Source organism: Carassius carassius, chromosome 19 (assembly GCF_963082965.1).
Source record: "Carassius carassius chromosome 19, fCarCar2.1, whole genome shotgun sequence".
In the NCBI taxonomy this organism is placed as follows: domain Eukaryota; kingdom Metazoa; phylum Chordata; class Actinopteri; order Cypriniformes; family Cyprinidae; genus Carassius; species Carassius carassius.
Genome location: NC_081773.1, coordinates 6,374,886 through 6,386,949, shown reverse-complemented (window position 1 = coordinate 6,386,949; position 12,064 = coordinate 6,374,886). Strand labels below are relative to the sequence as shown.

At 41.4% G+C, this 12,064-nt stretch overlaps 1 protein-coding gene across 1 annotated transcript in view; it reads left to right on the top strand.

The window, feature by feature from the left end:
* The first annotated feature begins 3,925 nt into the window (after positions 1-3,925).
* The window catches only part of LOC132094942 (TSC22 domain family protein 1-like), a 48,927-nt gene continuing 40,788 nt past the window's right edge, over positions 3,926-12,064 (top strand). The window contains exon 1 of the mRNA XM_059499639.1: positions 3,926-7,018. Coding sequence (XP_059355622.1) covers positions 4,473-7,018 — 2,546 coding nt within the window. The 5' untranslated portion in view covers positions 3,926-4,472. The remainder of the gene's footprint in view (positions 7,019-12,064) is intronic.

The following is a 12,064-nucleotide window of genomic DNA, read 5'->3' as shown; positions in this document are numbered from 1 at the left end:
AACACATTTTGACTCATTTATCTCTGTTTGTTTTTTCCAAGCAAGCAATATGCTATGGGCCTGCGTTTTTATGATAACCACAAAAGCACAAAAAAAAAAATCAACATTCACTTTCTTTTATTCATTCTCATTGACAAAGGACTCTCGACTATACCTAAACTACATAATTAATTCAGCAGAAATAACTTTCGTTATGATTTCAACTATGAACCGTGAAAGAAAATCTCACGAAGCCGCCACTAGATGAAGCTGTTTGACCTTCTTCTGTTTCCATGGTCCTCAAAACTGTAGGGCCTGTTTCCAAAGGCCTGAGATCAGCACATTAAAATTAATCTAGCATTTATAAGACCATTCAAATTGCAGGTGATTACCTCATATCACTTCAATCTATCAACAACACCAAAAAAGTTTATTTATACTAATAATAGTTAGATAAAATATAAATAAACTGAAGAAAATCTTAAAGCCCCATCCAGAGTTATATAATTATTTCACCCAATGGTCAAAGAGGCTCTAAAATGTATCTGGTTTCACATTTGACTCAGATGATTTACACAAAGTACATCTTTCATAGACCAAAATGTTTTCCTTTCACCGCATGTTCATATTTCATGTGCATTCAAACCTTTTCTGAGCAAGTAGCTTTGTGAAGATTATTCTCATAATATTACAGAGTGCTGAAATGAAGGGAGCGCCGTCCTTGCTGTCGCTGTCAAGGACATCTTATCATGAGGTAGAGGATTCTGGAGCAAACTGTGTTCCTTTAGTCATAGTCGAGTCAGCAGATGACATTTTAACATCATTACAAGTGAGGTTGTAAATGAAACAATGTGAATAAATGATACAAAGAAAAAAATGTTTGAATATCCTGCCTTGTTACCCAGCAGGCCTCACAAGAGAGGAATTGATCAAGTTTTTTAATGTCTCTTAATCACTGCCTTGTCTATTCACGTGTCCTATAAATAAACCGGATCAAGTTAGTATACTTGTAAAACCTGCTTTAGTTTGTGCACATTTATCAGTAACTTTCCATGCAGTTAAGATGATCGTTTTCATAATTGCTTTATTTGCTTGCACACTTTTTTTAGACACATCTTCCTGAGCCTCAAACAAGTGAATAGTGATCTGTTTTGGATATATGTCAGTGGTCTCATGTGTGTATAGGATGCTTTGTCTTTAAAGTCCTTGAAGAAATATGAGAAACTACTTTTAAACAGTTGCAGTTCCTCATAGAGACAAGAAGGAGGTCCAGGTCAAACACTTATGATGAATTTTCAGATGAGAGATGGATGCGCTTACCGTGATGCTTTATTTAATGCTGTAAAGCGTTCCTCTTAACCTCATAATGCAGTAGTATTAATAGCTGACTCTTCAGGTGCTGCATAAGTGGTTACATGCAGAAAAAGACTAATCAAAACAAGTCAAGTTACATTTATGGTGCTTTATACATTGTTTCAAAACAGCTTGACAGAAATAAACAGGAAAATGAGTGTTGCAAAATTAAAATGAAATGACTTCCATTCGACAGTGCCAGTGCAGTCAAATCAATAATATTACTGAATATTAAGTGTCTTTTGAACCCCAAGTCAAAGGTGGAGAGTGGCAGGGAGCCAAACTCAATCAGACCCTTCTAATTCACATCAAACATGATTTAGTTTTTTTTGAGGACCTCCTTTCAGTCCACCCTTTCACCCTTCATTAAATGTGTTCAGTGTGTAAACACCCTGTTCACATGTGAAATGAGCAACAGTGCTTTGGTTTGCTGTCAGCTCCAGTATAGTTTATAACTGCCCTATCATTCAATAGCAAACTCTCTGCAAGGCCTGTATTATATTACGACAGATTCAGTTAAAATGTTCCACACAAACTGATGAGGTCAGTTTGAAACGATCGGAAGCCTTGATGAAGTAAACAACGGCCTAACATTGGCATTCTCCGGAGGGATAACCTTTCATTTCTGACTGAAATTACACAGAACAATGCCAATTCTCATAGATGTTCTCAGATTTTTCCTATATCACCAAAGATACTTGTTTTAATAAGTGTTTACAAAATGAAGGCAGACTTCAGTGTATAAATTGACCATTATTGTTCGGGAGCACAATAGCTCTCTGTGTTTTTTGTTGTGGAGTGCCTGTGTGATTTAAAGCTGCTGACAGCACTAGACGCTTACATTGCAATCAGCTTTCACTGGCTCTCTCTCTCTGAAATTTGTATGGATGGGCACAGCCTGTCTGCTGGGTCTGGACATCAGGGCACATGCCCATTTTGGGACTGTCAGACTTCATTTCCTCATACTTCATGTGTTACACTACGATCTCTCAATCGGGTCATCCCATTTCACATTCAAGTGCAAAGATTTGGTGAGGGCAAAGGGATGTGTCAGCCCTTTCTAAAGAGACACTCATAAATCAAGAATTTTCAATTAAATGAAAAGATGATGTGTCAGACATTTGGTGACTTGTCTTTACGAGTGCTGTCTGTATGAGAAATCCCCATAATGTACAGTATATATTAGAAAAACCACAAGAAGAGCTCTCAACAATACTATATATTACATCACATAACAACAGCTTTTACACATTAAATACATATTATATTATAAAAACAGTACTAAAATATAAAATATATCTAAATATGAAATATATTCTTCAATTACTTTCTGTTACCCTTTTCTGCCAAACAGACTTTTCTTAATATATAAATGTTTAGAGATTTTAAAAGGAAAGTAAACCACTATTTCACCCAGTAGCTTTGATGGCAAATCTTGAGTGTTATACATATCTGGTGTTCGAAACTTTTGAAAATGTATCTTCTTCCAGACAGCAAAGATGCTATTCTCACTGTCACAGCTGAAAGCTAAATATAGTCGGATCAGCGCACATGGGATGCATTCCTGGCTGTAATTTTATAACCTAGCTTTCAGCATCTGAAATAAAACGCATTTTGTGGAATCAAATTATACCAGTTTAAACCAAAAGACATGAATATATATATGTGTGTGTGTGTGTGTGTGTGTGTGTGTGTGTGTGCATAATTCCTTATGAAAATTAACCATGATTTTACCAGAAACACATAACTATAGTTAAACCATGGTAACCACAGATTAACCATGATTTTGTTTTAACCATGGTATTTGTAGTAAATCTGTGGTTATACAAAAGGTTATCAATATGCCAAAAAAAAAAACTACTACAATATTACTCCAATAAAACCATGGTCATTCTCGAAAGGGATGTATGCTATTCTGTGTAAAATGTGAGATGTTTTCTGTGTCTGCTGGAGCTAGAGCTTTATCTCGTCCCCAAACATGAGCCGAGCAACAAAGCGTTTGTGAAATAACTGTGTCAGTGTGGATGTGTTTGGTTGCTCTTTTCTGTCTGTGGAAATATCTGGCTCCTCTTTCAGACTAGCTGCTTTGTAAAAACAGAACAAATCTCTGGACTATGTTGACAACATCGTTGTCAGCGTCTGTTTACATCTTGTTGATGTAGCTGCCCTGTATAGCGAAAAACACACAATAGCATCCAACCTAAATTAGAGGTATTTGCGAAATCTTTCATAGGTTTAAACGGTTTATTTCCAAACTCGACATTAATAAAATACACTTTTTTCTCATAAACAATTTTTTTTAGCTTTATTGGCCCAAGAAACCGGTGCCCTTTATTTCTCTTGTCAAATAATAATAACCATAGCGGACAAAAGATGTTATTCTGAGTGTTGCTGCCACAGTTACCGAACGCTATAATAAGAAACATCCCTCGCCAACACAGTCGGCTGTCCTCGGCTGCGCTCGTGTGTTTTCGGAACTCTTCGTCTCTAGGAACCTCCCTCCCCCTCCGCCCATCCTCGCCAATCCTCGCCAGTCTCGCTGGGCTTTATGTCTGGCCGCTGTGGAGGTGAACTGCCATGCGCGGTCGCCATGTTATCGCGCTCTCCTCCCCTTTTTGGGACCCGTCACACAGGCTGATAGCACTAGCACAGGCTACATTACAAGGAGGAGGCAGCTGGTGAACAAGAGCGGAGTGTGAGAGAGACTAACACCGGACTAAAACAAAAGAAATTACGGGATGGAGTAAAGCAGGACAGCGCTGAGTCGCTCGGTTTCTCTCTGTCATCTGACACCGGCTGAAGCACTTTGTTTCGTGTGATTTCGTGCTCTGGTGACTGCGATACAACAATTAAAAAATGCGCCTGGCAGTTTGAACTGTGATGGGGAGAGACTGTATCGTTGTAAGGTTGGATATATCGATCGTCCCGGCTGTCTGTGTCGACTCCCTCACGTTTAAACTTGTGTGCTGAATGGTTTTAAGAGGATATACGTTTGAAAACAACAGCTGAAGCGAATCCGCGTCAGCTAGCTCGCTAGCGAGTGTTAACTAGCATCGACGTTAGCCTGCTCCTCATGGTGGACATTTAAATACACCTCAAGTGGAATCATCCTGGCAGTTTTTGAAATAAGTGTTGGTTTTATGTGGAAATTACTTGAGCTGCCTCAAGTTGCTTCCCACAAAGAGCTTGTTCTCTTGAGCTGCGTTTATAACTTTATTGGAGACCATCCTCTAGACATGAATCACCACGACCGATCCGGGGACTCCGGCAGCGCCCGAAAAATGGTTCACCCCATGAGTTTACCCAAACGGGACAGCTCGGTGGGTGGTTCCTCTACGTTGACAACTTCTGGAAGCACCATTCTTAATAGCAACAACTTGATGTTGGGGGATGATTATTCATCACCGGTGCTGATTCAGTCTCAAACACCGGCTGCATCCTCACTCGGGTCCCAGAATCCTCCTCAGAGCCTGAATATCCCCGTGCAGGCCACCCTGTTACCCCAAACTCTGCCCCCCACCACAGTGGCTCAGATGAAGAAGAAGAGCGGCTTTCAGATCACCAGCGTTACTCCCGCTCAGACATCTGTCAGCACCAACAACAGCATTGCAGAGGACACTGAGAGCTGTGATGACTTGGATGAGTCCCACACCGAAGACCTTTCGTCCTCTGAGATCATGGATGTGTCTCTTTCGCAGGCCAACAATGCGGGGAGACCGGAAAGGAGCTCCTCGGAGGAGACGCTGAATAACTTCCATGAGGTGGAGACCCCGGGGGCCGTGTCGCCCAACCAGCCTCCCGTTCTCACCCAAGCACACATGCACGGCTCTATGGTTAACGGGACTGTTCACCATCATCACCATAATCCTGCTTCCTCTGCAAAATCCCATCTTGCTGGTGGGACACAGATTGGGATATCCGGGGGTGCCGCTGTCACGTCTGCGGTGACCTCAAGTTCTGTTTGCACAGGCCAGAAAATGCCTTCAAATGTGGTAGGATTTGTTGAGAGCTCCTCTGTTGGCTCAACTGCTGTCATCGGTCAGCCTTTGGCTTCTGTGGCCTCAGGAACTGGAATGCTCTGTGACTCTGTGACTTCAGGTGCCACAGTTAGTACTGGTAAACCTATAACAAATAATGTTTGTGTGTTAAATTCAGCCAGTGTGCCTGTTGTGGGTGGCAAGAGCACCAACAGTAGCAGTGTAAACTACTCCCCTGCTTTGAATAGTATTAGTAACCAAATTGTAAACTTGACACGCATTCCTAGTGGAATAATTGGCAAGGGCGTCACCGCTGCTACCACTGTTTCCGTTGGTGTTGCTTCAACAGGTGGAGGGCAGGTGGGCCCAGCTGTCATGGGCCAGCATGCAGTGTCTGCTCCCTCTGTCCCGTCGATGAACGCTCAGCCTCAACAGGCTCAAGTGCCTACTCCAGCCTCCACCAGCTCACGTTTCAGAGTGGTCAAATTGGACTCTACCTCTGAGCCTTTTAAGAAGGGTCGCTGGACTTGCACCGAATATTACGACAAGGAGGCCCCGAATGTGTCGTCGTCATCTTCTGAAAATCCCCCCAGCACCCGGTCAGTGGAAAGCATCCGCCAGTTTGTGCCTGAGAGTGTGGCGTGCCAGGACCGAGAGAGTGTCAGCAGCACGGCTAGCCATTATACCGAAAGCCTGGGCAGCGGAGATACAGGTGGCCCCTGTTTGACCTTCCAGCAGCCCGCTGCTCAAAAGCACAACTATTCGTCTACTCATAACTTGTCTCAGATGCAACCCCAAGACTTAGTTCATGCGCATCTTCAGACTAATGCGGTTGCTCCGAGCATTCAGCCGTCGGCCACCATGGGAGCATTGCAGACCACAATCGGGCATCCGACTCGTATGCCTAAACTGAAATACGCCCAGGCAGCACAGTCCCCCCCTGCTCAAGCCCTGCCTGTGGTGACCCAGCTGCAGATGGGCTACCAGCCAACACAGCAGCCGGCTCCACCATCCCAGGTAGCACCGGCACACATTAACCCCTTAAACCAAGGAGGCAGCTTGCCACCTGACTTCCCTCAACCCAAGCAGATAATGAAGACTGTGCCACCTGGGTCAACACAAACACTTCCCCACCTGTCTGCCCTCATCCCTCCGGTAGCGGGGAACGGTCAGCTGATTGCAGCTTCGCAGCAGCCCGTGGGGAGTGTGCCACCGCCTGCTGCTCAACCCCTTCCACAAGGGCTCCTGCAGCCACAACAGACACCCGCCCCGCAGATGATCCAGCTGGTGCAGCCCGCCGGCACCAGTCTCATACAGCAGACCCAGGGGCAGCAGCTCACCCCTCAGCCCTCTATGGAGCAGCAGCAGTCGCAGCTCAGCAGTCGAGGCCACGGCACCCAGTTCGTCCCGACCGTAACCTCCTCAAACGTGCCCCCTAACCTTCAGAGTGACTCCAGCTTGATCCAGAACGGCTCGAAGGAGCCCGGGCCTGCGGTGAGCACCCTGTCCTCTGTGATGCCCACCCTGCAGGAAGACGCCCAGCTCCTTTTACAGCACCCGGCTCTGCTCACGCAACCCAAGCCCGTCAGTGCTGAAGCTGCTTCTCAGGTCATCACCTCCCGTGGTCCTGAGGGGAGCGGTGGAGTCAATGCCTTAACTGCCTCGGCCAGCCTGCTAAAGAGCTTACCTGTGGATGGAGAAGAGGATGGGTAAGTTTCAGAATTTTTATTTTTATTATTTTATTTTTTATGTGCATTGTCTGTTTACTGTTTCCAATTCATTTGCTTTTGTAATTACAGTTTGAATAGCTTCATTAAAAATGACACATGCAGGCAGTGGGTGGTCAGTGGTATGGCTTAATGTAGTGCTATGAACATAAATGGTGCTGTGCAGTAAATCTCACTGCAGGCTGGCAACAGGAGGAGGCGTATAGGCTTCTGCAGCATAGCTAGAAGTGTTTTCTTCATATAACACAAAACTGCAGACTGCTAGGCTATTATATTACTGTGGTATTATAGACATGCTCCAAAGCATCCCAATGTGTCTTTAAAGACCCCATGAAATCACTTTAGAGTGCAGTGATTTTGTGTTGTTGAAATTTCCTTTTGAAACAGGTTGTTAGGGCAGGAGCCAGCAGACTTAGGTTTGCTTCACATCCACAAACATGTTTTTTCCCCCCTAGCTGTTGCCTGTGGTATTAATGGGGGACTTTGTTATTCTAAAGAGCATTATATTGGGCAGAAAAATGAGTGCAGGATGAGTCAATATTATTTTTAGTACATTTAGTAAGAAATCTTTTGGGTGTTAGGGTTAGCATTTTGCCACTATATTTAGCTTGCTGCAGACACTTTTTTTTTTGAGTGGTTATCATTTGTGACATGTTTGCTTCTAGCTATAACTCTATTAAAGGCAAAAGAGATCAATACAGTGTATCTGTTTAAACTCTTTGGTTGTCTCTTATTATTGCAGATACAGCACTATACTCTTTTAGTGGACGCGAGCTGATTAACATACCTGAAAATATTTTTTTATTCTGTCGTTCATCTTTACAAGACTCAGAAACCGTAGATTCGGTGTAGTCCAGCTTTCAGAGTTTTCTCACAGCAAGGCCGAAAATGCAACCTAGATATGATTGCTTACATACTGTTAAACATGCAGCTAATACTGTGACACATGTTTGAATAAGTCTTGAGCTGTTCAGAAGAAACAGGCGTGCGTGTTTATGCTGTACAATGTTTATGAGGTGTTCATAAATGAAGTTTCCTGTGCTTGACAGAGCTTGTCTAACAGATGTCCCAGGGATGACAGAGTGCTCTGTAATCTGACTCTCCTTAATGAAACAGCTAGATAGTCCTTTGTATACCTGCAATATCTGGGCGATATATCTCTGTAATTGATGCAGCTTTCAGTCTTTTGGCGAGATTTCTATCAAAGCATCATCACTTTAACAAACTCTGACCCCCCCCCCCCCAAGGATGATTTCCTAAATTAAAATGCACAAACATGAACATTTTATAAACTCTTAACATTAAGTCAGAAATACTATTAAAATGCATTCATGCTCACACGTTAAATATTGGGGATGAATTGTGAAAATAGTGTAATGAAACATTCTTCAGGAAACTTAATGACCAAATCTAAGCATGTTTAACTCATATTCGCAATGCCACTTTTTGTATGACCATCTAAATCTTTGTGAATGTATCTTGAACAGTCAATGTATTGCCCAGATAGCCAGGAACAGTATCACTGTTAAATCGAACTTGGCATGTTGACTGCTTGAGGCTTTCTGATGTTTGATCATGTGATTGACGTAACGTGGAATGCTAAAACCTCTATTGGATTCAGATCTATCTTTCAAGGCTTGTTATCCTTGTAAGATCTGTTTTGTTGCGTGTTGTATCATGGCTATTCGTTTTGACTGGTGTGATTGTGTTTGGGTGAGGGACAGTAGGACTAACTAGAGAGCCAGCCATTTGAAATATAACAGACTTTCGCTCCACAGTGAGCAAACCATCTAATTTCACCCTGTTTTATTTCTTTGTTGTGAAAGGCTATCAGCTGGTGCTGTTTTGGTGTGGAGCGTGAGGCCACTCATACAAGATGAGATCATTCTGTTTTCTCCCATTCTGCTCTTGCTCAATAGCAGATTAAGTCAGCGCAAATCATTTTAATCCATTTTTTTGCCATTCTTAGGTCACGGTGTTGAATAGCAGCCTCGTATCGAAAGATTATCATCTCACATTTGCTTTTTTTCAATGTAATCTGCTCTTGGCAGTGATAAAAACCACACATGATAGTCTCAATGAATCACTCATTGTGTAGAGATCAAGTAGATTATCTCTCCAATTAACGACCCTGTGGAGTGGGAGAGGAGAGGAAATGCTTTCACTCGTCCAGATCGGACCAGAGCAGATAAATGGAAAATTGTCCTTATGTACTCATCCTGGCTTTTATATGCTTTTTTTTTTAAGAAACAATGTTAGAGCTGCTATTTTACATACATTGTTGATAGTACCTTCAAGCTCCAAGAAGAAAAAAAAAGGCATCAAAAAGTGTTAAGTTGGTGCTATGGTCTGAATCTAACTATATTTGAAGAACAGACTGAAAATTTAAATTTTTTCCGAAAAACTCGTATTATTGACCATGAATTTGCCCTCCGTGACGCCACACCTTGGGATGAGTTGCACATTGCAAATTAATAGTTTTTAAGTTGAACAAAAATGACATTTTTAGAGCCCTATGAAATACTTTTTAACCCTAAAATTGATTTTCTGTTTTAATTTTTTGGATTCTGTCTTTAAAATTTCAGTGTGCATATGATTTATTTTTTATTTGTATCAAATTAAACCCTAAGATGCTCACAAAGAGACTCTCAGAACAGTGTAGGCTTGAGTTTAGAGGCTGAGTTTATGCAGCTGGCCCCTGAAGATGAAGTTTAGTGAGACAGCAGATGCTGAAAACACCAAAAGCATCACACTTACTTCAGTATCTGTGTAGTAGACAAAACAACATGGAGACATGCTTGCAATATTGCAGTTTGAATAAGTGGACAGCCCTACTTTTTACTTATTCATCCCAAAGATTTTGTCAAAATTAACTACACATTTCTTTCTGCATTTTCCACATTATGGAAATCATAGGGCCCTGATAAAGATTTTCTTCACCCGTTCTTCACACTAAGCCATTGCATGGCTTCCTGAAAACTTGAAATATAGCGCATAAGCTGTATGGACCATGTTTATATGCACTCTGATTTAAGGCTGAGAAAATAAATCGATGCATCGTGAATCGAGAAATTATTCAGCATCGATTCTGAGATTTTCCGAATGCATCGCGATTCTTTGAGTTGATCCTGACCTTAGTTTTGAACAGCAGATGGCACTGCATACTTTAGAAACAGCCGTACTCTGATCATTTCCAAATCCTTACACACACTTGAACCTAAAATAATCATTCATAAAATTCGAAAAGGTTGAAGCGAATTACAAGGGTGTTCACACTGGGCTGTGTTTACATTAATCTTGTGTCACAAAAGCATTCTGAGCTGAGGTAAAATTGTTACATGACTCAGCCGAACGCACAAGCGATCTTTAGCACTCTTCTTCATGGGCATTTGAGAGTGCGGATAAAAACTAGATTAGAGCGCCATCTGCTGTTAAAATCTAAACTCTGAATCGATCCCAGAGGAATTGGGATGCATTCGGAAAATCCACGAATCGATTCTGAATCAATTTTTTGACTCAGACCTACTTTTATTTTTATTTAACTTATTTGTTTTGAAACTTGATATAATGCATGATATAATGCATTTGATGAATGCAACTGTTGGCTCGCATCTCTTTTTTTTTCCCCGGATGGGTAACAATAATACGGGTTGGAATTAGGTCTACATAGCGCAGACCACGAGCTCCCCGCGACATTCACTTCACACCAGTGAGAACATTCTCTCTCTTCTTATTCCTTATTCGCAGCACTAAAGCGTCTCCTAACAAAGAGATTAAGACGGACCACGAAGTGAAAACAAAGAAAAGTAGAGTCTGTTAGCACACGTCTCACTGAGATCTTTTCGGATCCTCTGCACTTCATCGCGAATGTGCTTGATCCGCGTTATAAAGACCATTACTTGGATTCGGAAATAAGGCAGCGCGCACGAGAAATGATCCAGGCAGCACTGGATGCGGAGAACCCGCGTGGAGACGGAGAAGCGCCAAGCGCAGGAGACTGAGAGAAAAAAAGACTCGTGTCTTGAGGGGCATGCACCCTCGTTGTCTGATGTGTTCAATGGAATTCTGCAAGAAAGAGCCTCAAATAATAATAATACGTTGGCTATTTTGTTCTTAGGCTACTATATATGTGACATTATATTTATATATATATATATATATATATATATATATATATATATACACACACATAATATCAGATTGTAGCCATTTTTCTGCTAGATTTCTGCTTTAATTTGATAAAAATGTTTATACACTCTCTCAAATATTTCTCAAATGTCAGGCAGATGACAAGCTCAACTGCTCAACAGCTAGATGGTTATCTGTCTGAAGTCCCCATCCCCAGAAGTGATAACAGTCTTGCCTATTGGAGAAGTAATGTACTTTCTAGTCCTACAGAGAAAAATTTAAAATGCACTTCACCTAAATGCACTTTGTTTTTATGAGAGAACAGTTCATTTTAAAACCTTTCTGCAGGCCAGTAGGCCTGTACATTATTATTTAATATACACATGAGTGGGATACATTTTTAGTTTGAATTTTATTTTAATACTGTGCATTGTTGCAATGTGCTTAATAAATATTTGCATAATTTTTAATTATGTATTTTTATGTTTTTTTATGTATATGTTATGTTTAATAATTTATGTAATTGTAATTATCTTTGAAACTTTAATATTAATTTATGCAATTGCAATGTCTTAATTTTAGTAAAGTTAGTACACTGTCATGGCAATAAATGCAATGGTACTAATAATTGGCATAATTTCTTTCGGTGTTTCGGTTTTCGGCCTTGGTTTTCTCTTTTTCGGTTTTCGGTTTCGGCCAAGAATTTTCATTTCGGTGCATCCCTAGTTGGAATGACATGAGGGGGTGAGTAAATGATAAAATGTTCATTTTTGGACAAACTTACCCTTTAATGTGGTTTTTAGCTGCATCATTATCAAACATCAGAGGGTTCATTCTGCATCTGTAATCCAAGACGAGATCCTGTACTTTGAAGTCTTTTTTAGACCAGAGAAGGCTCTT